This window comes from Pelodiscus sinensis, chromosome 24, assembly GCF_052426305.1.
Source record: "Pelodiscus sinensis isolate ZL-2025 chromosome 24, ASM5242630v1, whole genome shotgun sequence".
NCBI classification, from domain to species: domain Eukaryota; kingdom Metazoa; phylum Chordata; order Testudines; family Trionychidae; genus Pelodiscus; species Pelodiscus sinensis.
Window position 1 is genome coordinate 19,036,637 of NC_143075.1, and position 27,990 is coordinate 19,064,626.

At 55.5% G+C, this 27,990-nt stretch overlaps 1 protein-coding gene and 1 long non-coding RNA gene across 4 annotated transcripts in view; one reads left to right on the forward strand and one right to left on the reverse strand.

Annotated features, from left to right (window-relative positions):
• LOC112544486 (uncharacterized) overlaps positions 1–27,480 on the reverse strand; it is a 32,892-nt gene extending 5,412 nt beyond the window's left edge. The window contains exons 1-3 of one of the 3 annotated variants that reach the window (XR_012897306.2): positions 27,402–27,480; positions 26,587–26,773; positions 1,664–1,807 (exon numbers count right to left, since the gene is read on the reverse strand). This is a non-coding gene — a long non-coding RNA (uncharacterized LOC112544486). Of the gene's footprint in view, positions 1–1,663; positions 1,808–24,892; positions 25,215–26,586; positions 26,774–27,401 lie in introns of those variants that run through there. The other 2 variants (XR_003087836.3, XR_012897305.2) reach the window with 2 other exon arrangements.
• On the forward strand, positions 31–24,750 carry ALDH4A1 (aldehyde dehydrogenase 4 family member A1). The gene is made up of 15 exons (XM_075906470.2): positions 31–185; positions 4,998–5,091; positions 5,548–5,640; positions 6,561–6,608; positions 8,062–8,217; positions 10,238–10,387; positions 10,570–10,644; positions 12,362–12,549; positions 14,330–14,403; positions 15,951–16,147; positions 16,552–16,599; positions 17,567–17,719; positions 20,757–20,878; positions 21,932–22,050; positions 22,305–24,750. Exons 1-15 carry the CDS (start codon positions 148–150, stop codon positions 22,415–22,417), a joined length of 1,668 nt encoding a protein of 555 aa, XP_075762585.2. The 5' UTR covers positions 31–147; the 3' UTR covers positions 22,418–24,750.
• Positions 27,481–27,990: the final 510 nt, after the last annotated feature.

Sequence of the window (27,990 nt, forward strand, 5' to 3'; positions counted from 1 at the left end):
CCTAGAAAGTGAGGGCGGAGAGAGGGGGACCGCTTGGGAGATGGAACCAGCCCTCCCTGCTCTGGAGATGGTACAACCCGGATCGAGGTTTCCCCGCTCGGCGTGCGCTGCTGGAAGTGTCCGATCCGTCCCGCTGCCCCAGAGGCGATGCTGCGGAGAGCGCTGCTGGGCTGCCCCCGCGCTGGGTGAGTGGGGGCGGGGAGTCCCCGGGGCTGGGAGCCGCTCACTGGGGGGTTTCCCCCGGCAGCGCCCCCCCCCCCCCCGGAATCTCCCGGTGTGCAGCCCTAGTCCCAGCCTAGGGCAGCCGCAGCGGCCGTCCCCTTCCTTCCCCGGGCGCCCAGCTCACCCCCCAGCCCTGGGCGCCTTGGCGGGCCCGGAACTGGAGCGGAAATGGGGGGCCCCCAATGTCCCCCCTCCTTGCCGCGGGGCGGGTGTTTGTGTGAACGGGACCAAGGGGGCAGCCCCATCGGACCCGCCTGGGGGATTTAACCACCTGGCAGACCCGCAGCCGGGAGTCCCCTTGCCCCTTTCCTGCGCGGGCTGTTCCGGCGGTTATCGGCGACCCTTCTGCCCTCCCAAGAGGCGCCTTCTGGGAGCTACCTCTTGGCCCGGCTTGCCCCAGTCTGCTGGCCTGGCAGCAGGTCCTGCTGCTGCCCTCTGAAGCTCAGTAGGAGGGGGTCTGACTCCCCTCTCTATTGCGTGGGTGCGAGCTGGCAACAGCTGCCCAGAAGTCAAGGGAAAAGCAGGGGTGCCAAAAAAAAGGGGGGGGGGAGAGCAGAGAATCTGCTGGGAGGACTCCCCTGTGACTAGGCTTCTCCTCTTATCTCCTCTGGAGCCGCTTATCTCGGTTAGATTTCCTTGTTCCCACCCACTCTGCAGCCTGGCGTGCTCCCCTTATCTGCCCAACACTGCTCCTGCTATCTCAGGTAATGAGGGTTTACACTTATCTACACTTCCAGAGACCGGAAAACAGTAGCAGGAGCCAGGCAGGAGTCTCTTGGGGAAAACGGATGTGGGCAGGTTTAAAGGGGTCCTTCTCCTCTTCCCTCACCCCCTGCATTCAAAGTCGGACACTTGCAGAACTCCCTGTGCCTTTTTCTGGTGCCCTACCCAGTGCAGAGGTTGTGGCCCCTTTCAGGAGTAAATGGCCGCTCCCATCTCTAGCTCATGCAACACCTGTGCCTTGGCCACCCCTTCTAAACTAGCTGCTTATTGGCTGCTTTGCGGACATGCCCATGTCACTTGGGGGGGATGTGGTAGCCTTGGAAGGCTGGTTCACGGCCAGGTTTGCTGGTGGGATCGTATTGTCACAGGTTGTGCAACATATTTAACTGGCATCTGCAAGCACCAGGATTCGTCAGGGCAGGCGCACGCAGGGAATGTTTAAATCCAAACAAAATGCGGCTTCCCTTGGAATTCTGACAAAAGAACACGGAGAAGCGTTTCTCTTCGGCCGAGGTTTTATCCCATCTAAATCAGTTCATAAGTTTTGATATGCCCAGCACCTGAGCAGGTGGTGACTGCAGGGTTCTAATATCTCTCAAACTTCCAGGGCGCTGTTTAGGGTTGAACTCGGAGGTAGGCAGGCAGCGCTAAAGGATTTTGCAGCAATAGCGTCATGTTTAACATTTCACAGGACGTAGGCTGCAGCTAACGTTCTTTGCTCCTTTCAGGCTGGAAGGCCTGTGATGTGATTGCGATGCTCTGTCTTGAGCTGAGCCAGGCTCTGCCTCCGCCGAGATGGAGCACTGCCCACTGCAGACTGTACAGGTTGGACCTCCCTGGTCTGGCACCCTTGGGACCTGACCTGTTCCGAATGAGGGAATTTGCTGGATCAAGAGAGGTCTCCTACCACTGGCCTCCCAGCCGGCTGCCTCTCTCTGTGGTTAGCTCCGCTCCAGCCCCTCTGCCACTGGGCTCAGCCCTGCCTTTTGCTGGGCTTGAGTGCAGACGGCTGACTGGGGCTCCCCAGCCACTGTGGCCCCCCTTGCTGCCCTGCCTGGCCGGGTCTCCTGAGGGCAGCGCTTGCCAGCTGTCAGTGGCCCCACCGCTGCTGTGGACATCCCAGGAACAGGGCTTGCCAGCCCCGCTGCTGCCCTGCCTAGCCTGGGATGGATACACGGCCCCGCTGGTGGGGCTCCCCTTTGCTGGACTCCCAGCCAGCTCTCACTTCCCAGCACCAGAGCTCTCTGGTCCAGTAATATCCATGATCCTCCTGGACTATGGATATTGGTGGACCAGAGAGTCCTGGACGTAGCAGATTTAACTTGCGATCAGAGGGTTGCTCCTCTCTATTATAGCTCAGTGGTCTTGATTTACAGGCCAAACTTGAACCATCCCTGTGCTAGTTACTGCCATTAATTCATCTTTCACGGCCTCTGCTTCCTCCTGGCACGTCTGCCCTCACTTCCAACCCACTCCTGGGTCAGCATCTTTTCTCTCGCCAGTCCAAAGGCTTCATCCTTTGGCTTTTGGGGGTTTGTTTTCCTCTGGGAAATACTGCTGAGACAGGATTTAATGCCAGGCTGAGCCTGGGAAATCCCAGCGCCCAGGGTAATCTGTAGCTACCTGTTCAAGCATGCACAGCGCTGACACAACAAACCTGCCAGCTTCTGCCCTTTGAACTCTTCGAAAAGCAGGCGCTGTGGTGTAGATCTGTCACTCCCATGCGGAAGGTGGCGCATTCTGCAGCAGAGAACCTCTCACCGTGGGGTCGTTGGTCCAGTAGGAACTCAGACGGGATAAAAGCCCCTGCTGAATTGTGAGCACCATGTCCTACATCGCTCTTCCCCTATGGGAAGTCTCCTAAGGCCTTCTCCACGGGAGGAAGTTGTACTGGTTTAACTTAATTTTTTTTGTAGCAGAAACTGTTCTTGCATCTATACTTGCACTGTTGAGTTGGGTTGATCTGAACTCTGTTCCAATAGGAATTATATTGGTGAAAGATTTGTGTGGGCACAGCATAACTCCGACACTGTTAGGCTGTGCCTATACTGGTGCGATCTTGCGCCAGAGCTATGCAAATGAGGCTCAGCGTGGAATATCGCCGAGCCTCATTTGCATAACTAATGAGCTGCCATTTTTGCAGAAGAGGCTCTTGCACAAGACGGAGCTGTCTACACTGGCCCTTCTTGTGCAAGAAAAACCCTCTGGTGCAAAGCCGTTATGCTGATTATTTTCAGGCATAACGGCTTTGCGCAAGAGGGTTTTTCTTGTGCAAGAAGGGGCAGTGTAGACAGCTCCATTTTGCGCAAGAGCCTCTTCTGCAAAAATGGTGGCTCGTTAGTTATGCAAATGAGGCTCGGCGATATTCCACACTGAGCCTCATTTGCATAGCTCTGGTGCAAGATCGTGCCAGTATAGACATGGCCTTACTGTTAGTCTTCCCATTGGCATCCCATGATGCATTGATTCACCTAGCCTGTTTGGTTATCTGTGCTCACTCAACTGCACCGGGAATATCCAGGGCATGTCCCAGCCCTATTCAGATACCACTGGCACTTCTAAAAGTATCTGTCTGTGACTCTAGGTCACTGCAGGGGTTGAGGAACATGATCTAGTGGTTAGGGCACTAGCCTGGGATTCAGGAGATCCAGGATCAATTCCCTTCTCTGCCCCAGTGTGACCTCAGGCAAGTCATTAATCCTGCTGAACCTCAGTGCTCCATCTGTAAAATGGGTATGATAACATTGCCTCACAGGAGTGTGAAGATAAACACATTCTAGAGTTGAGATGCTTTGATATGATGGCACATGGGGCAATGCCTAAGGTAGATAGAAGGACATGGATCTAGACTCCACATCAGGTCTTGTACTTCTTTGCCTCCTGGGAAGAGCACACTAAGTCCTGCCTAGCCTGCCCTGACTTGTTCCCCAGATCAGCACATAGGGCTGCTGGCTGTACTGAAAAGGCAAAGGTGCAGTGAACAAAGCCCCCATTTGGTGGGGCCAGCAGGGATACCGCCCCGGCTCTGCTTTGCACTGGCAGAAGGGCCCTTCTCCTGGGCCCTGAGACTGAGACCTGCGCCTATTTGGAAAGTCGCTGTTTCGCCATGTGAAGCAGATGCCTTCTCTGCCTCCAGGTTACCGAAATGGCGCCATCTTCTGATGGGAAACTTGAACAGTATAAAGCAGTGGTTCCCACCCTTTTTGAGCATACGGATGCCCTTTCCATCTCTTAACATTTCACAGCCCTCTCCCCGTCCCTGGGGGAGAAAAAGGAAAAGGAAGGATGGGCCCGATCCTTATTTTTAAACTTTCCATGGATCCCGTACCATCACGGACCACCAGGGATCTGTGGACCACAGGTGGGGAAACACTGGTATAAAGGGCCTGTTTCCCAGGGATGCTGACTGTTTCAAAACTTTCAAAAGTGACACTGTCTTAGGCCCCGTTGTCTTTCAACAAGATTCAGGGTTCTAAGGGCCTGAGTCACTTTTGAAACTAAGACTTGGCTTTTGGCTACAATTCTGTAGATCAACGTAGCTGCATGGCTCCGGGCTGTGAAAATATCACACGCTGGGGGCTGTAGTGAGGTTGACCTCACCCCTAGTGTAGCCATAACTAGGTTGATGGAAGAACCCTTCCGTTGACCTGGTGACGGCCAGTGGGGGAAGCGGAGTGCACATGACGGCGGCAGCTCTTGCAGTGTCGTTGTAGCCTGGGATTGCTCCATGACTTGGCCTTAGTCGGTTTCGCAAAGCAAATCTTAGGCTTTTACATTCACATTGCCTTGCTCTTTCAAAGGGGCTTTTCTCTCTCCAGTTGCGTGAAACACACGGCCCGTGGGAAGCCAACGAGGCAGCGAAACTGATCGCTCATAAAGTGCCCTCCTGCGTAACAAGCTGGAAAAGGAGGGAATTGAAGGTGTTGATGGCGTGTACGCAGCAGCCTTGTTTCCCTGGGAGCCAGTCTCACTTCACTGGCCAGGGATGTCGCGGGAGAGGCCGAGTGAAGACTGTGGTTTCTCAGCGTCGCTCTTGCTCTTTTCCTTCCCAGGCTGCGATGGCAACACCGGTCCGCAGTAGAGGTGACCAACGAGCCCATTCTGGAGTTCAAGCAGGGCAGCCCGGAACGAGCGGCCCTTCAGAAGGTACTGTCCAGAGCAGAGTGGGGCAGCTGAGAAACCAGGGCTCTGCCCCACGTGTGCGGCCTGGGATCTTTGGCTGAAGTGGTAGGACACCCTGCCCGACCCCTGCCTTGGGCAGAGCCTTTCACCACTGCACCCTTGTTACGTCTCCCCTAAGGCTGCAAGTGGCCCCCATAACATGGGGCTGCTTTCTGTTTGGACAGCTCTTGGTCCTGGAGAAATCCAGGGTTCCCTTTCCCTGGGACATGAGCTCAGTGCTGACCTGCAGGTTGGTTCGAGGGGGACGCCGGCATGCGCCCGTGGCAGGGCTGTGTCAGGTCACCGGTTTGAGTGTGTGGTGGGGGAGGGAGGTGGCTCAAACCACGGCTGGCTGGAGACCCGCCCCCTCGTCTCGGGGGCTTCCTTCCGGTCAGCTGCTGTGCTCTCACTGGTGCGTTTTTGTGCTGACTCGCCCGATAGGCGCTAGCCGACCTGAAGGGCAAGACGGAGGCCATCCCGTGCGTGGTGGGGGGAGAAGAGGTGTGGACGTCTGACGTCAGGTACCAGCTGTCGGTGAGTCCCAGCGGAGAGCACATCCCTGCCCGGGCTGGGAGGAAGCTATGACACAGCCGGGATAAACCCCGTGTGGGGCACCTTTGTTCCCTTCCTGGCAGGCATTCCCCTTCCCAGGGAGGGCTCCAGCCCGTTCAAGTCTCTCTCCCCTGGCGTCCTCGTTGAGCAGCGCCTTGTAGCAACTCGGCCTGGTACGGAAATGTGGGCGCTCGCCCTGAGACTTCCATAGGGTGCTCTTGTGGCCACCAGTGGACGGCTCTTTGGGGAGGTGCCTCGTGGGAATTGCCAGACTGGCTTAGACCCGCAGTCCAGCTAGTCCTGAGCCCTGTGTCTGAGAGTGGCCAGTACCAGCCGCAGAGGAAGGCGTGGGAATCCCGCTGTGGGCAGACGGCGGGTAATGTGCCATCCCCCTTGGTCTCACCCTGATGTCTGTGCTGCCTCTGGCCCAGGGGAAACTCCCTAACTGGGGCCCAAGAGCAGCTCCTGGGAATTGCAGTCTAAGTTGTTTCCCTGAACCAGGGAGGGGCCGGCGCTGCCCACGCTCTTTGAACGTGGAACAGAGCCTCACACCAAAGCCCGTTCCAGGTGAGCGTCCCCACACGGGTCGCTGAAGCCTGACCCAGGCCTCGGGGTGAAACCAGGAACAGTTGCTGGGATTTCACCCAGCTGCCGGGTCCTGCTTCAGTGATCCGCACTGAGCACACTCGCGTGCAACGTGCTTTGTTCAATGGAAATTGCTTTGGAGCAGGGCAGGGGGATGGGCGCATGCCTTCTGTCCCTGGGTTTGAGCCTGTGCCACTCGGTGTGAATGGGCGACTGTTCCATGCACAGAGATGTTGCAGGGTGTGGGTGTGGAGAGGCTGTGGGGGAGAGGGAGGGCTCTTCCCAGCATTACTCACCCCAGGCTCTCCTCCTTTCAGCCCTTCAATCACTCGCACAAGGTGGCCAAGTACTGCTACGCGGACAAGGTGAGTGTGGCCCAGCGTGGTACCCTGATCTGCCTCCTGGCATCTATCCAGCAGGGGGCAGGCTTGAGGGCAGCGGGTCATGGCGAGATGGAGAAACCGAGCTGCCTTTGGTCGCAGACTGAACCTGGGGAGGTTTCCCAGCACCTGCAGGTGCAAAGCGACAGTGATTTGCGGTAACAAGGCTGAGCTCCTGTCACGGGCCTGCGCTGCGGCCTCTGGCTCCCCTACTGCCAGTGAGAGCAGCAGTCAGCGGCTGTGCTTTGAATAGTATAAGCTAGGCTAGTGCCACATGCCATGTGCCAAAAGATGCCGGGTCTGTGCCCTGCCCAGATCCATCCGCACCTCATACGCTGCGTGACGGCAGCTGCCGGGACTATGCTCCACCCAGATCCATCCGCACCTCATACGCTGCGTGACGGCAGCTGCCGGGACTATGCTCCACCCAGAACCACCCGCACCTCACATGCCGCGTGACGGCAGCTGCCGGGACTATGCCCCGCCCAGATCCATCCGCACCTCACATGCCACGTGGCGGCAGCTGCTGGGCCTGCCCCATCCAGATCCATCCGCACCTCATGCCTTGTGTCGGTAGCTGCCGGGCCTGTGCCCCGCCCAGAACCATCCACACCTCACACGCCGCGTGGCAGCAGCTGCCGGGACTATGCTCCACCCAGATCCATCCGCACCTCACACGCTGTGTGGCAGCAGCTTCCGGGCCTGCCCCATCCAGATCCATCCGCACCTCACATGCCACATGTCGGTAGCTGCCGGGCCTGTGCCCCGCCCAGATCCATCCGCACCTCACATGCCGCGTGTCGGTAGCTGCTAGACCTGTGCTGGGGGCCAGTGCTCTCGGAGCTGGCATTGAACCAACACTCCCCACTGGCCAGCTCCTACGTTGGATAGTTGTGGAGGGAAAGTGCAAATTTCCTTAGTGGCTTCAGCTGGACACGGGCGCCTTCTCCACTTCCTGCCCTAAAATGGCCGTGTGGAATGAGGCGACTGCTGCCTTCCATGCCAGAGGTGGTGGCATGACACTAGTGGCGGAAGAGACCCTGGTATCGATTCCTTGCCTACCTCCCCGAGATCATGCCGCTTGAGGGATGCCTGTGGCGTGCTCTGAGGTCCCTGGCAGACGGCGCGGTAGTAGCAAATATTTAATGTTGTAACCATTAGCAGGGAAGCTGGAAAATCCTCAGGAGTCCAACCTGCCAGCCTGAGCGGGTCTTAAACTCCTGGTGTTCAGAGTCCTGATGAGCCCTGGCGTAATTCCACACTCACAACCACGGCTTCAGTAAAGTCTTTGGGTTGTTGTTGGCGAGGCCTCTGCAACAGAGCTGGGCTAGGGCCGGTTCCTCCCGCCTTCAGCCATGAGGCTGCCGCGAGCCCCCAGGCTACGGGGGACGGAGTCTCTGAGAAGCCCTGATCTGTGATGCCTCCTTCTAATGCCCAGGACTTGCTTAACAAAGCAATCGATGCCGCCTTGGCGGTGCGGAAGGAGTGGGACCTGAAGCCCGTCCAGGACCGGGCGCAGATCTTCTTCAAGGCGGCCGACATGCTGAGCGGGCCGAGGCGAGCGGAAGTGTTGGCCAAAACCATGATTGGGCAGGTGAGGCTGCAGGCGGCGTGGTCTCCAGAGCACCTGCTGGGACAAACCATGCTGAGGTGGCCGGGGGAAGGTGGCAGGAGGAGTAGCTGGGCCAAATCTTGATGATCAGGCAGGGATAGGTGGCACAAATACGAGGAACGTCCTGTGATTGAGTGCCAAGGGGCTGTAGCCTGACGTCTTCCTTTGCAGCTGGAGCCTCGGATCCTTGCTTCTGCTGGGGACGTTGGCCGGCTGGGTTCTAGCAGGACACTCCCGGGGCGTAGGGAGCTGCGGGGGGATCTTTTTAATGGAGCAGGTGGTTTCAACGCCAGATGTAGGGAGAAGAGGCCATTGAGTGGGATGGAAATACCCAGGAGGTGTGATTGGCACCGGTAGCACTTTCAGTGCCACCTTTGGGTCACTTCAGCAGCAAATCTTCCCCGGCCAGCCCGGGTGAGACAGTGGGTGAAATGGGGGAAGCCTGGTTAGTGGGAAGGTGATGTCTTGGATTGGGCTGATCAGGGGGTGGCTGGTGAGACCTGCGATTAGGAGGTTCAATTCGAGTGGGAGCCTGGTTTCTCCTTCCCCTTGTGCTGCAATGAAGGGGCTGTAAGAATCCTGCAGGCACATGTTGGCAGAGACTAGTTCCGCTCGACTCTGCGCTGATTAGGCCTCAGCTGGGGTATTGAATCCAGTTCTGGGCACCACATTTCAGGAAAGATGTGGAGAAATTGGAGAGGGTCCAGAGAAGAGCAACAGAAATGATTGAAGGTCTAGAGCTGTGAGGCAAGGCTGAAGGAATTGGGCTTATTTAGCTTAGAAAAAGAGAAGACCGGGAGGGGACATAACGGCTTTTCAAGTATCTAAAAGGGTGTTACAAGGAGGAGGGAGAAAATTGTTCTCCTGGGCCTCTGAGGATAGGACAAGAAGCAATGGGCTTCAACTGCAGCAAGGGCGGTTGAGGTGGGACATTAGGAAAAACTCCCTAACTGTCAGGGTGGCTAAACACTGGGATACGTTGCCTGGGGAGGCTGTGGAGTCTCCAACACTGGAGATATTTAAGAGCAGGTTGGACAGACGTCTGTCAGGGATGATCTAGACCGTACCTGGTCCTGCTGTGAGGGCAGGGTATGGACTTGATGACCTCTTGAGGCCCTTTCCAGTTCTAGGATTCTATGATGAGCCCGCTCAGGAGCATGGATGGTGTCTTTGCCTCCTCTCCCCGCCAGAGATAAGAGCATCCTGCCCTCAAACACCTGGCGGTGGAAGAGAACCCTTGTTCTGTTCTCTAAATCGCAGCAGGCTCCTGTTGTGTCGACCCAGCGAGGGAAGCAGATCCCAGAGCCTGCACTGAGTGCTCTCTGCCCTTTAAAGCTGCCAGCTTGACTGCTTCAGATGCTGCTAGTCACCTGAGCTGTATGTGGCGGGGAGGGAGAGAAATAGGTCCCGAGAACAGCCAGGGCCCAGGCTACGTACTGAACTTGCTTATCAGACCGCGCCGTAAAAACCTGGGAAGGGCGGGGCCTGGGGGGGAAGAGGATTACCCAGCTGCAAATGGCTAACGCCTGGCCTGCCCTGTTCTAGCATTGCTGAAACTGACGGGGGGAGCGAGGGGCAGTTGGAAAAGAGCTTTGGGGAACGGAAGGGAGAAAAGGGGATTTCCTGGGCGCTGATGGAGCCACGGCAGCGCTAGCAGTTGGTGGTAGGGCCTGGTCTGTGTTCATTGCACTGTCTGAGACACGGTCTGAAAGGGCTTGTGACTCATTGGTGTGCTAGCACCATGTAGGGCCGTGAGGGAGACCCGGGTTTGAGTCCCGGCCCTGAGCCTTCGCCTGGTGCTTCGGGGAGAGGAGAGAGACAGGTGCTAATAAAGCCAGTGTGAGTCTGAGAGTCGGGTTTTCGTACTGCCCACTGCTGGTCGTCCCGCAGGCATTGCGAGCAGGGGGCAGTGTAAAGCCACGTCCCTGGATCCGTCAGCCCTTGGGGAGGCAGCAGGGGGTATGTGTTCAGGGGCTGCTGATCTTTCCCATTCGCCTTTCAGGGCAAAACAGTCATCCAGGCGGAAATTGACGCAGCGGCGGAGCTGATAGATTTCTTCCGATTCAACGCTAAGTACGCCCTGGAGCTGGAGACCTCTCAGCCCATCAGTGTGCCCAGCAGCACCAACAGCATGGTCTACCGAGGGCTGGAGGTGAGGCGAAGGCGGCTCAGAGACGGGGCGTGAGCAATCTCTGATTGTTCTGCATTTGCGGGCAGGCTGAGTGCTCCCTCTGCCTCATGAGCCTCAGAGGGTGGCTTTTCCGTGCGCCTGCAGCCTCCATTGGGGGTGTGCCCAGCGCACCGCGTACATTCTCCTTTCTCCCCCCCATGCAGGGCTTTGTGGCAGCGGTTTCACCCTTCAACTTCACTGCGATTGGTGGGAACCTGGCAGGGACTCCGGCGTTGATGGTGAGTGTGGAGGAGGGCGTGTGGGTTTTCTTGAAGGGGTTTGGGATTTAACGGCTCTGGGCCCAATGCATCGGCCATGTGTGCTAGCGCCCGGGGAGCTGAGGAACCAACCCTCCGCAGTCAGTAAAGAAACTTGCTTTCTTGGAATGCTAAGGTTGCAATGTCAGGCACCCCAGTGCTAGGAAATGCAAACAGCAAGGTGTAATAAACCCCATTCCAGTATCCCGTCATTGATGTTACCAGAGGTAGGAAATGCTGTAACGGACAACTGTGGTATCAGCTGCCTGTAGGGGAAGCTTCTTCCTGATCCCCATCCGGTGGTGACTGTCTTGTGCCCTGAAGCATGAGGGTTTGTACGCCTTTTGGTTTTATTTGACTCTCTCTGTGTGGAGAATGGGAAACCGTAGCTAAGATCTTGGCCTCAGTGACATACTGTGGGGGTAAGTTCCACTTGCTAGCTATGCACGGCGCAAAACCCTAATGAACCTGTTTTAAATGGGTTGCCTTTGGCCGTCCCTTTGCTCTTTTATGATCAGAGGCGGTAAGTCGGAGCGTCTGGCTCCCCTGACCTATTCCTGACGAGGCTGGGGTCGAGACTGCCCTAGCAGGCATTTATTGGGGGCAGTCCAAGAGGGCAGACTTAGCGCCGGGCCCTTGCTGAACACTGCCCATGGAAAGTGCTCTGCACCCTAATCAGCGCCTGCTGTAGAGCAGTGGTTGCATTAGGAGAGTGTGAAATTGGCTTGTTAATGAGGCTGCTGATTTCACAGCCGGGTGGTGTTACACAGGCACTGGGGTCAGATCGGGCCGGCACGGCGGGCTTTGTGGGAGCAGATCGGATTTCTTAGCGTGGAAGTGCAGCGCACTGTGACTTGGCAGCCAGACCTACCATGGGCAGTGGGAGCTGAGGGAGTGAGGAGGGATATCCCCGGGTTCTCCTAGATTGTGTGGGGTGGAGGAAGAGCAGAAGCTGGGGTGGGTCAGAGCAGTAAAACGGCGGCAGCTCTGTGAAGCCAGGTGGGCCTGGAGTTCCAGCCTTGCTTGGCTGTTCCGCTGTTGCCTCTCAGAGATGTTTAAAAAAGAAAGGGGGTAGAAAGAAGGGGGGAAAAGCGAGAGGTGCTAGTGCAGTGTTTCTTAAACTTTTTAAGAGCGAGGAACACCAAACAATTTTTTTATGAGGCACACCAGGGATTTTTTGTTGAGCCCCCCCCCCCCAAAAAAAATCACCTGCCCCTTTAAGGGTGGCCATTTTGAACTCTCTTGTTCTCTGCGGCACACCTCTGACTGCCTTGCGGCACACCACTGTGCCGTGGAACACAGTTTAAGAAACACCGTGCTAGTGTCTAGAATCGATCTTCTCCATGCCGCTGTTCCCCCATGTGTACCGTGGGGCTGGCCCCTACGGAGCCAGGCTCGGCTGACCTGCGAGCTGCCGAGGGACGGTGCCGGAGACGGGGGTTGTGGCGTCTGCCTGGTTTCAACCTGAGTGGGACAAAGTCTTGAGGCTTCCACTAAGTTCAGCATTAAACTTGAAGCCCCGGGCGGGGTGTGTGTTTATATCCCTCACGCACCAGCGTGGCTGGAGCCCCCGGGCCCGCAGCTGCCTCTCGCTGCTCTGCCCCTACCGGCTTTTGGGGGCCCTGGGGCCAGTGCTTAAGGGGGAGCCCCACTCTACACCCAGGGCCGTCTGTGAGCCATTAATTCGTTCCTCCTCCAGGGAAACGTGGTCCTGTGGAAGCCCAGTGACACCGCCGTGCTGTCCAGCTTCGCCGTGTACAGGATCCTCCTGGAAGCCGGCCTCCCTCCCAACGTCATTCAGTTCGTCCCGGCTGACGGGCCTGTCTTCGGAGACACGGTCATGCGCTCCGAGCACTTCTGCGGGCTCAACTTCACGGGCAGCGTGCCGTAAGTGGGCTGAGGCTCGGGGCGGCGGAGAGGTGGCTGTGCAGGGCCGTGGGGGGCCCTGATGCTGCAGCACCATCCGCTAAGATGCGAGGCAGCAACGTGGCCGGGTGTGGCAGGCAGGGCCTGTCTTAACCAATTGGCGGCCCCGGGCGACTGCCCGACTCGCCTGTAGGGTTGCCAGATGGTTTAAAAAAAATACCCCGGACAAAAATTTGTCAAGCAAAAAAAAAAGGTCAGGGAGTAACCATGGAAACCAGGGGGAGGTCGGCCTGTCCCTAAGACCGGCTCTGTTGGTGGCCCCTTGAAAATGGTGGCCCTGGGTAACTGCCCGGCTCTCCCGTCCCTAAGACTGGCTCCGGTGGCAGGTGCCAGGACTGGTGAATGGCCTGCAAAAGCAGGGTCAAGGCCTAACCTAGTCCAGGCAACAAACTGAAAGCCTTGGCGTATCGATAATTTTTCCCCCGCAGTGTCGCCTTCCCCTCTCCCCAGCCACGCAGCTGGGAGTCATGCAGGTAAGAGCCGCCAGGCGGGGCAGACCTGACTCTGGGGTTGGCGTAGCTCTTGGAAAGCGCCCCCCGGAGCGAAAGCCCCCCTGGCAAACCTGCTCCCTGCAACCTGAGCTCCACCCCTCACTGCCCCCGGCCCCTAACCCCTGAGTATTTTCAAACTTCCTGAACTAAGTCTCCCCTTTCAACTCTATTTTTTGGTTGCTTCCCCCACCCTCGCCCAGGCAGGCTGGGCGGCCTGCTGAGGGGAATGGGGGTGGAGGTGGCACTCCCCACCTGGACCGTGCTGTGAGGAGCTGGCCCCGAGCCCCACCAGCCCTTGTCTCCCCCAAAACTGAAGTCCAACTACACCTGTGCCCCAGGATCCCAACCCGGCCTGGAAGCTTGAATCCACCACTCTGTCCATGGAGCTTTTATAGCACGTGGTGCGGAGCCTCCGCAAGGGGAAAGGTCGAGACGCCCTGCTGAGGGAAGGGCTGTTTTTGACGCTCGCCCGGCTGAGGGGCATTCAGGGGATGTGAAGTAGCCACGTTGAAGGCCTCCGCGTCCTAATAAAGGGCATTTCGAGCCGGCGCTCCCCTTTGTCCATGTAGATTGGCAAACGCACGCTCGTCTCCCAGTACTTCAGGGTAAGTTATTCCCTCGAAGGGCTCCGCTCGCCCTGCCCGGAGCGCCGCTCCCAAAGATGACAGACTATTAAAATCCGGGGCCCCCGCTAACCAGCCGAATGACATGGTCTGATGAGCATTGGGCTTTAAAGGTGGGAAGCTCATAAATTAGTATTAGCGGCTCTCTCTCCTGGTGGGAATGTATTAGCATTTTTATTGTTTTGCAGCTCAGGGGTTTGTCACAGTCTGAACCAAAAAGGAGGGAAAGAAGAAGAAGGGGGGGGGGAAAAAAAAGCCTAGAAGCTCCTGCCACACTCACTCTACTCCTTTATTTTCTTCCATGCCCCTTTCTTCTCTCTCCCCTCTGTCTGTCCAGCTCTGCCTGTCCTCTTGTACCTGGGCTCTGGTTCTTCGGTTGTCTCCCCTCTGCTCGCCAGGCGGTTCAGAGCCCGTTGAAGTCAGTGGGAGTTGTCTCCAGTGGGGTTGGATCAGGCCCCTTGGCTGGAATGGGGAGGTGGCATTTCTGCAGCTCGTGGGTCTGGGGTTTTGGGTTCGGAATCACCCCGAGCCTGGAGGGGCCTGAGAGCCGGAGCCGGCCTCCCCAGCTCTACAGATGCTCCGTCCAGCGTGGTGCCGGAGTCTCACTCGCCTCCTCTTGCCTTCCAGAACCTTCAAGCGCCTTTGGAAGCAGGCGTCGGAGAACGTGGACCGGTACCGCACCTTCCCGCGCCTGGCTGGAGGTAATGCCTGGGCCTAGCTCTGCAGGGAGCTCCTTAGCAGGACTTGAGCCGCTGCCGGGCCATGCTGAGCCCAGCGGTGCTGTATCTCAGGTGGCTTCCCACCAAGCTCCTGCATTTGAAATACGACAGGTGCCCGGAGACCGACCTGGGAAGGAGCCAGCTCCAGTGGGGGAATCGGGAGTTGTTAGGACTCCTGGGTTCTTCTCCAAGCTCTTGCAGGGCATGTGGTTTCATGGCTGGAGCACAGGGCTGAAAGCCCAGGGCTCCTGGGTTCTAGTCCCAGCTCCACTAGAGCCTCGATGGGCGGGACACCTCCTTTAACTGCTCCGTGCTGCTCAGAGTTTAGAGCAGGGCAAAAGATGGTGATGGGGGGGCTGCGCTCAGGGGTCCTCGTCCGCCCAGCCGTGCAAAGTGGTGTGGGGCTGTACAGGCCCCTCTCCCACACACGGCCTAAAGATCCTCAGATGGCTCCTGCATTTGGCATCTCAGAGATGTTTTCCTGCCCTGGACCGGTGAGCTATAGCCGAGCTGTGCTCCCGTATTCTCCCGAGCCGCTCTGACAGGGCGCATCTGGCGGGGCTCACGGGCCCAGGTATTGAGGGATCCTGCTGCTATGCTGGAAAGAGCCACTCGCGCCTGGCACAGCCCGGCCTCAGCTTGGAGTGGGGCACAACCAGCAGCGGCCCCTCGGGTGGGACATGCGTGAGGAGCTGAGTGGAGGGCTGAGGACGGGGGGTTGTGGGGCTGCAAGCGCTCTCTGGGGCAGAGCATGGGGGTGCCTAGGGCTGGCTGGAGCTGTTGCAGCTCTTTGGGTGGATAACTGTGTAAGGCCGGAGACGCTCCTCCATGTTCCCTTCTCGGCTCGCTTGCAGGAGCCTACAGCAGATGCTGTTCTCCCACACAAACCCATTGCTCGCCGCCTGCCGATGGGCCCTTTGCTCTGTACCAAGGGGGGGAGAGCCGGGGTGAACAAGGCTGGAGGGACGGCTAGGACTAAGGGAGCAGGGTTCAAACTCCGGTTCCACCAACAGGGCCGGCCCACGACACGTTGGCACCTGAGGCGGGGAGCTCAAATGACGCCTCCCTGCCCCCTTGCTTGGGCCAAAACTTTGAAAGGTCTCAATTCTCTGGGTCCTAGTGGTGCCCCCCCACAGTGGGGCACCTGAGGCGGCAGCCTCAGTTCGCCTCATGGTAAGGCCGGCCCTGTCCACCAGTGACCTTGGGTGAGTCACTTCTCCTCGCTGTGCCTCAGTTTCCCCCGATGTAACATGGACGTGATGATTCTGACCTACCTCACAGGGCCACGCTGGGCGGGAACTGCTGGGGAAGAGCCAGGCAGGTGGCTTCCACATTATTGCTCCCATGTGCCTTGGGTTAATCAGCCCTGCATCCCAACAAGCCGGGTAGGCCGAGGGCAGGCCCGGTTGCTGCCGCCCCACGGCTCCAGCATTGAGCGGGACTCTCCATCAAGTAGAGGGGCGCCTGGGCCCGGCTGTACGCCGCCAGCTCCCTCAGCGCGGGGTGGGTCGCTCCGGGTCTCCCCTCAGAGTGCGGCGGGAAGAACTTCCACTTCGTGCACAGCTCGGCCGACGTGCCCAGTGTGGTGAGCGGGACCCTGCGCTCGGCCTTCGAGTACGGGGGCCAGAAATGCTCGGCCTGCTCCCGCCTCTACGCCCCCGACGTGCTGTGGCCCCAGATCAAAGCGAAACTGCTGGAGGAGCACGGGAAGATCAAAGTGGGAGACGTGAGTGGAACTGCTGGGCTGCTGAAGGGCTTTGCGGCTCAGCGGGTGGCTGATGGGATTAGAGGCTGCAGAAGCTGGCTACTAATTCCTATTGAACCGAGCTTTTTATCCACTGGTTCTTCCCCCCTCATCTTTTTAGTGATTAGAAATTAACTTGTAGCCAGCACTGCGGAGCCCCGATTGTAAGGAACTGTTAACGCCGCCGCATAATTGAAAAAGGCCGGCTGCTCCCTCTTAGGGGTGTGGGGACGCGCGATATTAACGAGGGGACAGCGTCGCCTGGGGGATTGAGATTCTCTTTCTTCCTCCTCCTGCCTTGCGAGCTACCTGCCTGGCGCTCGGAGGCTGGCGGTGGGGCGAAGCGGCCTGCTCATCCCTGTCACCGGCTCCTCTTCTTTCCGCAGCCGGCTCAGGATTTCGGCACCTTTTTCTCAGCGGTGATCGATGACAAGGTAAAAGATCAGTCCCTGGCCCCAGTGACTCACCTGTCCCTCCGGGGGCCGGGGGGGGGGGGGGGGGGCGCCGGCTGCAATGGGGCGGCCGTGGCAAGCACGGTGGTTCACAGACTGGCCTTCTCATCTACGGGCCATTGTTCCCCTTTGGCTTGCCTAACTCTGATCTCCTGAGCCAGCTTTCCTGCTGCTTCCCCAAGCCAGCCAAACCCTCCCAGGTATTGAGTCTCCCTCGCCCTGGGCCTCGTCAGTGCGGCGCGTCCTCCCTTTCCCATGTTCCAGATGAAGCTGAGCTGGGGGAAGCTGCCTGAATGTGTGTCACTCATTGGTGAGCAGCCAGCTGGCCAGACAGGTGACTTTTTGGCTGCAGCTCCCTCTCCTCCATCGCCACGGCAAGGAAGGGGCCTGTGCGCACAGAGCCTGCCCCTGGCTCTGCCTGCTCCCCCAGCCCTCTGCTGGGGGAAGAGTCCATCTCCCTACTCTGTCCTTGCCCCTGGCCTGGCCAGGACGTGTCCCGTCTGAGACTGCAGTTACTTGTCTGTAATGCAGAGATGTGGCCGGGCATGCTCAAGGTCCCAGCCTGCAATGCTCCACCTTCCTGGGCCCGTGTCTCCCAGGCCAGCTGCAGTGCGCACAGCAGACGTGGCTGTGGGTTCCTCGGCAAGTCTGGACCCCGGTGCCTGACAGCAGGGGCACTGGGCTGAGGCCACCTGTCCCAGTGACAGTCGTCATGATCTTGGCCACAAGTGCCTAAAATTCTAAGTACAGGGATGCTCAGGGGGCATCTTCCCGGAAGCAAAGACAGGGGCTCGCAGTGAGGTACGAACCCAGCGCTGCCTAGGTCCTCGCCTGCTACTCGTTCATCCTGTGGCCGTTCTAGAGAGCGAGGAAGTGAGTCTGCCCCATGGCTGGTGTCGCTGACCAGCAGGGCCGCCTCTCAGCTGCCTCCTCGCACTGTGGTTTTCAGTCTTTTGCCCGCATTAAGAAGTGGATCCAGCATGCCAAGGCGTCGCCCAACCTCAGCATCCTGGCAGGGGGGACGTGCGATGACGCCGTGGGGTATTTCGTCCAGCCATGTATCGTGGAGAGCAAAGACCCGAAGGATCCCATCATGGAGGAGGTGAGTGCCCAGGACTGGCTGGCGAGGCCCTTGTCTCTCCTGCCTTGGTTGACCCGACAGCGAGAAGACCAGGAGGAATATCCGTGGCAGGAATATCTTTTGAGAGAGAAAAACCTCGGTCGTGTAAGCCAGAGATTCCCAAGGGTCTGGAACCGATGGCTCTCAAGCCAAACGTGGCTCAGTGCGGAACTAGGGATGTGAACGACTAGTCGACTGTGCGATAAGCAAAGGCTTATCGGATAGTCGACGTACTAGTCGACTAATAGCTCCCTCTTCCCCCCCCCCCCCCCCGGCCTCAATGCCTGTATCAGAAAGAGGAGAGGAGGGGGTGCTTCAAAACGGCAGCGCTGCGTGGAGCCTGGGGCCAGCTGGGGACTCTCCCGCTAACCCCAGGCTCTGCGGCACTGCCGCTTTGAACCACCGCCAGGAGCACAGGGTCAGCAAGAGACTGCTTAAGTCCCCCCGCTGGCCCCGTGCTCCTTGCAGCGCTTTTGCAACTTCAAAGGCCGACGCGCCCTTATCGACTAATCGAATAGTCGATGCAAATTGCATCGACTCTTCAATTAGCCAACTCATCTACATTTAACATCCCTATGTGGATCCAGATTTGGTTCTTTTGTCATTCCCAAAATACATGCAACTTTTTAAATTAAAATGAAAAAATGAATTCAAAAATTTAAAACCCCGGAATTACTCGTGGACCTTGAATGCACGCGTGAACCTGAATTTGACCAGTTATGAGGTAAACTTCAAAGAAATGTGCGAAAAGATGCAGCAGCAGAAGTCCCGTTACATAAAATCTGTGAGAACAATGTTTCGTTTCATAGAATCATAGAACATTAGAACTGGAAGGAACCTTGAGAGGTCATCGAGTCCAGTCCCCTGCCATCATGGCAGGACCCAGTACCATCTAGCTCATCCCAGATAGGTGTCTATCTAACCTGCTCTTAAATATCTTCAGAGATGGGAATTCCACAACCTCTTTAGGCAACTTATTCCAGTGTTTAACCACCCTGACAGTTAGGTAGTTTTTCCGAATGTCCAACCTAAACCTCCCTTGCTGCAGGCAGTTTAAGCCCATTGCTTCTTGTCTTTAGCCTCTGAAAATAGGACAACAATTTTTCTCCCTCCTCCTTGTGACTCCCTTTTAGATACCTGAGAACTGCTATCCTGTCCCCTCTGTCTTCTCCTTTCCAAACTCATAGACTTTAAGGTTAGAAGGGACCATTATGATCATCTAGTCTGACCCCCTGCACAGTGCAGGCCACAGAATCTCACCCACCCCTCCTAGAATAATCCTCTCACCTATATCTCAGATATTGAAGCCTTCAAATACTTTGAAGACCCCAGGATGAAGAGAATCCTCCAGCTGTGATCTGTACCCCATGCTACAGAGGAAGGCGAAAAACCTCCAGGGCCTCTGCCAATCTACCCTTAAACTAAACAAGCCCAGTTCTTTCAGTCTTCCCTCATAGCTCATGTTCTGTAGACCTTTAATCATTCTTCTCTGGACCTTCTCCTCCAATTTCTCCATCTTCCTTGAAATGTGGTGCCCAGAACTGGACACAGGACATTTACGCTAGCTTTAATCATCCTGTCAGTTACCAGTAATACTAAGTTGTATATTTTCAGCTATGTAAATGGGCATTCTGAGACGGCTTTTTGCTGACCACTTGTTCTGAATGTCGATGTAGTTTGGCTCTTGGGTCCTCCGCCACCCCTCCGCCATAGGGCTGCCTCCCCTTAATGAGTGAACTGCACCACTCCTCAGTGCGAATGGTGCTGCCTCCTGTCTAGACTGTCCTCCCATGGGCCTGGGGGTGTTCCCAATGCCTCAGAGCAGTGCAGGCTCTGTGAGGCGTGAGCATGCAGCTAAATAGGAGGCCGCGGCTGCAGTGTTGCAGGATTGTCCCTCACAATGTCTTTCCTGCTGCCTTCGCTGCGGTAGTGATGGGGCAGCCACTGGGAGGGGTCTGCGGTGTATGCGAGGAAGCCCTTCCTGATACCTAGTGCCAGGTCCTCCTACCGCTCCTCTCGGCTCAGCCCAGCGATGGACAGAAACCACAGCTACCCAGCAAATAAAGAGCCTGAGGGTTGGGTCTGTGGTTAAGGCCACCTGGGCAGCTCCTCAAACGCTCCTAAAACTACAGCCCATAGAAGTGGAGGAGAAGCAGCAGCCTCCTCCCAGCATCCTTTGCTTCAGCCCCCTCCCTACCTGTTGTGTGGGGGCAGGTTTAGGGCTGGCTTCTGTCACGCTCGGCAGCCCTTTCCCACACACTGCCACTAACAAATGCAGCAGAGAAGCAGGCGCTGCGCGGAGGACCATGTCCACACAGCGAAGGAAGAGCCGCAGCTGGCCTGATACAGCTGACTTACCCTCGTGGGGCCGCGTAGCCTCGGACGGATCCCGAGCTCTGGGACCGTTCCACTCCCGAGGCTCCTAGAGCCCAGAGTCCAACCTGAGCTGAGGTCTATCCACAGCAACGAAAGAGTCCCACAGTCCCGCGTCGGCTGCTACAGGCCAGTTGTGTGTCTGATTGTTGTGTAGTCACATCCCAGCCCTGTACCACATGTGCAGCGGTTTCTTTTCTTCATCCTCTGCTTCCCATGCAATCCTGTAATTCTTTCCTGAACCAGAATAGCTCTGATCCTCCGCTCAGGACTAACGGGGATGGAGGTGTGTAGGGGAATGTCTCCAACAGGCATCCCTCCAGGCAGGGTAGGATGTGAGGGTAGCGAGGGTTCGTTTAGGAGTCTGGCCCAAGTTCTACGTACAGGGCCCTGCACTCCTTGGGTCGCAATGAAGGCCCCCTGCTGGGAACGGCCTGCCACACGCATGCGACACTTGAGCGGCCATGATGGGCTGGGGGACGGTGCCTTGCGGGAGCGGATTGTCGTCCTGCGTTCACAGCGCCCGTCACTTCTCCCGTTTCACACCAGCTGTTGGTTGGCGCAGCCGGCCATCGCAAGCGGCTTTTGTGGGCCACGCTCACAGGCACGCAGCCCCGGCCCTGACGGCCTTGGTTTGGCTTTGCAGGAAATCTTTGGCCCCGTCCTGACTGTGTACGTCTATCCCGAAAAGCAGTACAAGGAAATCCTGCAGCTCATAGACACCACCTCCCCCTACGGCCTCACAGGGGCAGTGTTTGCCCAGGAGAAGTAAGTGCCTGTAATTCTCACCCGAACAGCTGGCGCTCTGCTTTCCCGCATGCACTGGGGGAGAAACACTTCACCTGCCGGTTCCTTTCCTGCGGAGCCAGCACATTTGCATCACGGTCTGATAGAAGGAAATCCTGGGCCGAGGGCTGCATCCCCCTTCTGAGGCCCTTTGCACGGCGCCGGCCTCCTCGCGAGTTAGGGCAGGAAGGCTTCTTGTCTGAGCCCCTTGCCCCCGAGAGACTCTGAAGTGTAATTCACGGGGATTGTTGCTGTTCAAATCTGAAGGGATTTCCCCTCAAGACGATGCTCCTATATTCTACCCGCTGGTTAGTGCTGCCCCGTGGCTGTCAGAGGGCGTGAGCTTTAAGTGGGGCAGCTCTGTGAGGCTCAGAGGCCTAGGACAGTGTTTCTCAACTTTTTTTTTTTTTTTTTTTAAATAAAGGACCCCCTTAAAAAAATTATGAGTACCCCTCAGTACCTACAGTTTTCAGACACAACATTTTTTCTCCCAGCGCCTCAAAGTTGTTTGTTCAAATGTATTTCAGTCAGGCAGGTGTTGACATTTTTGGGTGTAAAAAGTAGAAAAATAATAAAGCGCTGTAAAACTTAAATAAAAAATTCAGTTTTCTCCAAATTTCTGTTGTGCTGACGTCCCCCCAGACCTCTCTCGAGTACCCCTAAGGGTACTTGTCCCACTGGTTGAGAAACACTGGCCTAGGAGATGTGTTTGGAGCAATAACTCATTTCACATCTGGAGCTGAGCCCAGCCGAGGGCAGCGGTGGCTAAGAGCTGGCCAGGTTTGTCGCCAGCTTCACCGCAGGGTCCAAGGATTGACGGGGCCCCGCAGAGTGGTGGGGATGCTGGATCTTCTAGGGTGGAGCGATACTGGACGGGTGGGTTGCGTTGCTTTGCTGGGGGTAGGGGTTGGCGCTGGCTGGCGGTCCCAGCCTGTGTTCCCTCGCACACCACCTGAGGCCAGCAGGCGCCTGGCTGCTCGAAAGAACGCTGCCCTGAGCGTGGCGCCCTCCGCTGGCTCACCTCCTCTCTCCTAGGAGCGTCATCCAAGAAGCCAGGGACATTCTGAGGAACGCCGCCGGCAACTTCTACATTAACGATAAATCGACCGGCGCGGTCGTGGCCCAGCAGCCGTTTGGCGGCTCCCGTGCCTCAGGTGAGAGTGCCCCCTGCTGGGGCACGTGAGAGGGGAATAGCTGTCAGCTGATCCGTACACAAGGGGCGGGCTGACTAGAGCTAGAGGTGGGACATAAACAGGCCTGAGTTTTACTCCGGCCGCTTCTGCGCTGGGCCACTGTCCTCCCAGCTGTGGGGTGGGGAGATCTCTACAGATCCTTCTGCAGGACGAACACTAGAGTCCGCTCCCTACTGGGGAATGACTCCTAAGAGCCTTTCCTGGCTTTCCAACAGGAACCAACGACAAACCCGGCAGTCCCCACTACCTCCTGCGCTGGACGTCTCCCCAGGCCATCAAGGAGACCCACGTGCCCCTCGGAGACTGGAAGTATGCCTACATGCAGTGATCACAGCTCAGTGCCTTGCATGCCGGGAGAACGCCGCCTTGCTGCTGCCTCCAAGCGCAGAGCAGCGCGGCCCGTCTCCTGTCGAGAGCACGGCAGCTGAGTAGTTAGAGCCTTTCAAAGAAACATTTAACAGACTGTTACCCAGCAACAGGAGCTGGCCTTGTGATTTCTCCGTCCTGACGTAGAGGGTTAGTCCAGGGCAGGGTTCTGCTGTAAGCGGTGGTGTGGTCACAGTCCTGTGGCAGGAGGAGGCTGCGCGCCAAGGAAGTCAGGGACTTCTAGAACAGGAATGCAGCAGCAAGAACTGTAGGCCTGAGGGGCGGTAGAGGAGAAACATTTGGGAAAGAATGAAAATCACTGGGGTTCCTCCTGATCCGTGCTAAACAAATCCACCCCGCTTGCCTGCCAAGTCCCATCAAACCGTAGAGGGATGTGCCTTTGGAGATGTTCTCGTCCATTTCTTTTCCTGCATTGGTCCATGCATAGTTGTGTTTTTCCTCCAGCTGCAGCTATGAAGCAAATCTGCCACTGGAGAGGGAACACAAAGGGCTGGGCCACATGAATACTTATTTTGCCATAAGCTGCAGTGTAAACCTACCCCATGCAAGCCTGCTGGGCACAAAGTGTCTTGCTGCTGCCTGCTAGTAATTCCCTCCTGTGCTTTAATCTTCCCCAAGTGGGGCAGATCTAAGCTCACTAGGGAACTTGTGCATGGTAGATTTGCATCCCGGTTAAGTGTTCGTGTGGATGGACCGTATGCTCTACCACCAGACACGAGTGCTCATACAAGGTATCACCTACTTCTGCAAGGGGAGTTGGGAGGGAAGATGCATTTGGGGAAGTAATGCGTGAAAACAGAGCTTCTGAGCTGAGACTTGGCAGAGCCCTTGTCTTCAAACTTGGCCCATCCTTTTCTAAGCGCAGGCTGGAACACCCAGGCCCCTCGCCACCATAACTGGGACAGATCTTGCTTTCCCCCCCCCAAGCAGAGTTTCCTGAAATAATTTAAGCGCGAGATAGGAATTGTACTGGAGCAGATAATGGCATTAGTAGGATGGGCTTACGTTCAGAGCTGTATTCTTTCCCAAACACTTGTTTTCTGTTAACGCCTGGGCCACGTTACAAATCGTGCTTGTTAAGCTCGGTGTTTAGATTGCTTGTTGGTTAAGAATTCCTGTGCCATGCGGCGGGGGGAGGGGAAATGCACATGAACGCTGCCTTGAATTGATCCAGAGAGTTATGTGGTTGGACTCTAGCTGCACATTTTCCCAGAGTTCCTTGGGGTGCAGATCAGAGGCTTTGGTTTGGCTGGCTGAGGTTCTAGTTTGAATAGCGTTGTGATGGTAGCTCTGCTTTGCATATAGCACTGAGGGGATGCTGTTACTGTGCATTCTTCGTGGCTATGCTGCTAAACCCTCTGGTTTCCAAACGTATTCGGCGCTAGCCACATGTTTCACATTAGTGCAGCCACTAACTGTAAAACCAAGGCAACGGCAAGGGTTAGCCATACAGATACTACTTTGCAACTGCCTCATTAAGCCTTTTAGGTCGGGGATTCACTAGCAAAGTGGCAGCTGGCTAGTTGGACAGGCTCCTCCCTCTCTTGTGTGGCTACCTGAATGGATCCAGAGAGCATCCCCTCTTCCCTGGAGTAACAGGTGTGTGGCAGCAGCAGGAATCTTATCAGCTGCTCAGAGGGAGAGAGACCTGTTCAGTGATGAGTCTCTTGCCCGGTGTGCAGCAAGCATCTTGGCTTACGTCCATGTACAGCATATGCCAGGTCGGAGGCACAAAACTGCTCTACATTGCAAATGCTACTGCAGTCCTATTGGTAGGTTTTCACTGGACCTTTCCCCTAAGATTTTGTATCCAACTTTCCACGTCCCGACTGGACTGTCTAATTAATTTAAGTTCTAATTTAGAATGTTACGTCAGTAGCAAGCTGTTACGGTTGACCGTTCTATAGCCAGGTACTGATGATGTAGATGATTGACAGGTGACGCTGTAGATGATTGACAGGTACTGATGTTAGTTGTCTGAGACGTACAGTCACTTCCATGTTGACTTCTACTGCATCTTGGCTAGTTTTTTAGCTTTCAGGTCAATAACTGGACACCTCCACTGAAGTCAGTATCCACTTATTGCAAATCTCAAATGCTGAATCATGAGCTAAGCTGTGACCTTAACTGAGTTACATAGACTTGTGTGCTTCTTTACAAGGTAACTCTTGAAGCAGAGGTTTGTTAATGGCTGATCCTAGCACGTCTTGGTTCTACCTGTGTAAGGTGGAAGGAGTCACCGTATTCGAATAAAGTATTTCATTCAAAGAAACACATTTTGGATTCTTATTTTATCACTACGTAACATTATACAGAAGTAATGTTAGACCAGATTAATAGAACAATAGCAACAAAGTTTTGCATATTAAAAGAAATCAGTAATATATCCAGTAAATACAAACATGCGTGTGATGGTTACCTGGAACTACTCTATTTTATATAGGCTTGGGAGATAAGTTTGCGTAAAGCTGCTGGCGAGAATAAATTTTCTTCCTCTGCTTCTGCTTTTAGTGCTTGTCCACGTTGTAGCAGACACTGAAGTTTTTGTGCTGTAATTGTACATTCATTTTTGCGCTGAAGCTCGTGCTGAGAGAGACCCAGTTTGTGTGAGCACAGGGCCATTTCTGCACCACGTTCATATGAACTAGTTTGTGCCAGCAGAGTCAACATGGGGCCGTTACAGCACAAAATGGGGTGTGCTGCAATTCACACCCCTGCCGTCTACACTGTGGGTGGATCTGTGGAAGAAAACATTGTCCTCGCTCTGCGTTTGTTAGCAACAAGTAGCCAGAGGCAGTTTTATTATGAGCTACAGCAAGTGGAAAAACTGGTTCGGACGGGGGGGGGGGGCACAGGCTTGGACTAGGGGGCTATTTAATTCTACTGTAGCCATTTGGGTCTGGCCTGGAGTCCAGCTCTAGCGCCCTGTGAGGAGATGGGGCTGCAGCTTGAGCCCCAGGGTCCACACTGCAGTTAAACAGTTTTTTTACCTGCGCTGAGTGGCCAAGCGCTGTTTTTTAACCGCAGTGTTGACCTACCCTTAGTGCTAGAGACTCGGGTCGCTCTGTCCTCCCAGCTCTTCCCTGCCTCTCAGCTGTCCTCCTCATGCCCTTCCATTGTGCTTGTGACAGCTCTTCCCTCACGTGCTCGCTACAGAATCCCCGCCTGCTCCATCCCCTCATTCCTTATTAAACTTGGATCAGACCTGCCCAGCATTATGGCTCCTAGTTCTCCCAACTTCTTGTTGCCCTGCGTGTCGTTTCCCTCATTTGTCCCGTTCTTTTTCATCTGCATGGACTGGAGTCTGGGACGTGAGATGACCCAGCTTCGTACCTCATAAACACAGGCGAGTTTTAAAAGACCCAAAGCTTTTAAGCATGGAATGACCCTCTTGGAATTTCCTAGGATAAGGGTGAAATAAGCAGGGTTTTCTTGGACTCACTGCTGCTGTCTTGCAAGAAAGCACCGGGGTTTGTTTTTAGCCGCAAACTCAGTCCTGCTTCAAGCAACCTTGCCCCAGGTGGGAAGCCAGTGAAACACATCAGCTTAGCTACAGTTCCACTTTGGTTTGGATGCATGGGATTTGCAGTATTTGATTCTATAAGTGCAGGTTCTTTTGACCCAAAGAGGCTGCTTGCGTGCAACGCTGTGGATACAAACTGAGCCGCTGCCGGCTGCTACCCACGCTCGTGGCCCAATGGATTATCAGGGTAGTGATGGAGGCGTGTGGAAAACAATTGAGTTTTGTTTTGCTCCTTCCCAGCGATACATGAATGTCTCTTTCCAGTATTAGAAACCGCTGCTAAGAACCTTTTGCCATGTCTGCCTCCCTGCCACCCAATTGGCAGAGGTAATTGTGAGTAAAATCTTGTTTAATCCAGTTTGCCCTTTAACTCTGCCTTCCCGCTACAAACACTGGGCTTGCATGATCTGTAATGGTGAATCTCCACCTCCAAAAGCAGTGAACGGAACGAGCATTTTCATACTCTCATTCTAAGGCGCTGGGGTTCCATTTGGTTGATTTCGTCTTAGTAATAATTTGAATGCTGTTGTCTACACAAGACCGTGGTCTGTATCCTGTTGATGGTGTATTAGCAAAATGGGTCTTACCTGAAATGCCTTGTTCAGAGAGCAGCACTGATCAGCCAGAAAGCTGAGTGGGTGAGCAGGTTATTCATCGTGCATGGACTTCGGCTTACGCGGTGATTGGTCTGGCTGATCCAAAAAGTGTTTGCAAATGATTCTCTGATGCGCTCCAGTTAGAGCTCACTATTTGCAGCATTCATCCTGAGTTGATCTGCAACAAAGAATTTTCAATGTGAAAAGTCCTGCTGCTGTTAGCATCCTAGGGTTGAAGAGACCTCAGGAGTCATCGAGTCCTACCCTGTGCTCAAAGCAGGACAGACCCCAACTTAATCATCCCAGCCAGGGCTTTGTCAAGCTGGGACTTAAAAACCTCTAGGGATGGAGATTCCACCACCTCCCTAGGGAACCCATCCCAGTGATAGAGTGGTCTCTATTGTCTCTCAGGAGTTGGAGAATGTATAATGTTATTGGCTGAAAACAACACTCAGATACTGCTAATAAAAGACTCGCAAAGCCCCCTCTTCCCATGTCCTGGAGAATTCTTTCCTCTGCCACACATCTCCGTTTGGTCAGGCAGGAATAATCCCAATGCCTCTGGCCAAACAGCTGCAGGACTAGCTTCTCTAAAAGTGTTCCAGCACCTCGAGAGGCAGATGGATTGAATATTGGTGCCTGTCTGCTTGTTTAGGTGGTGAAATGCCTTTGAAAATCTGGCCTGCTAAGAGACAGCTCCTGTGAGGCACTGAGCTCCCCAAAGTTGCAAATGCCACCCCAAAGCTGCAAACCAGTAACCAGCACACTGTGGGGGGATGAGAGATGACATCCCCATCTATACATACTGCAGCACTTCCACTAGTAGGTTCAGTTAAATGGCTCCTCTACAAGCCACCTCTCCCCAAGTGAAAGGCAACATGCCACCAAGCTGCCGTGGTACATTGCCATGGTTACTTTTGATGACATCATCTGTTAGTTCAGAGGGTTTGGAATCAGAGACAGAAAATCCTAGCAGTATTTACCGAGTGAGCACGAGATGATGTACCAGGCCCTGCTAATGCTGGATGCAAGCCAAGAACCATCAGGGAGCATCTAACAGCTCCTTCTGGTTTTCATGCTCCTGTCAAATCCTTTCAAGTAGCATCTCACCCTTTTAATTCACACATTAGGATGATAGACGTTAATGGCACTGCAATCTCGGCTAACACCTTCTCGGCATCCGGCAGCGGGTCGCTCAGTGCTTACGAGAGAAGCCGATCTGCATACCGACATGTTTCTCATCTTGAGGGCAAAATGAAGATGCAAGGAGAGCTGGGCTAATGGATTTTCTGTTTGTTTGTTTGTTTGTGGCGAGTCTGAAAAAATACATTTCTGGTCGAACCAGCCCCCTCCCCTTTAAGTTTTCTGAAATGTTGGCCGGACCATTAAGAAACT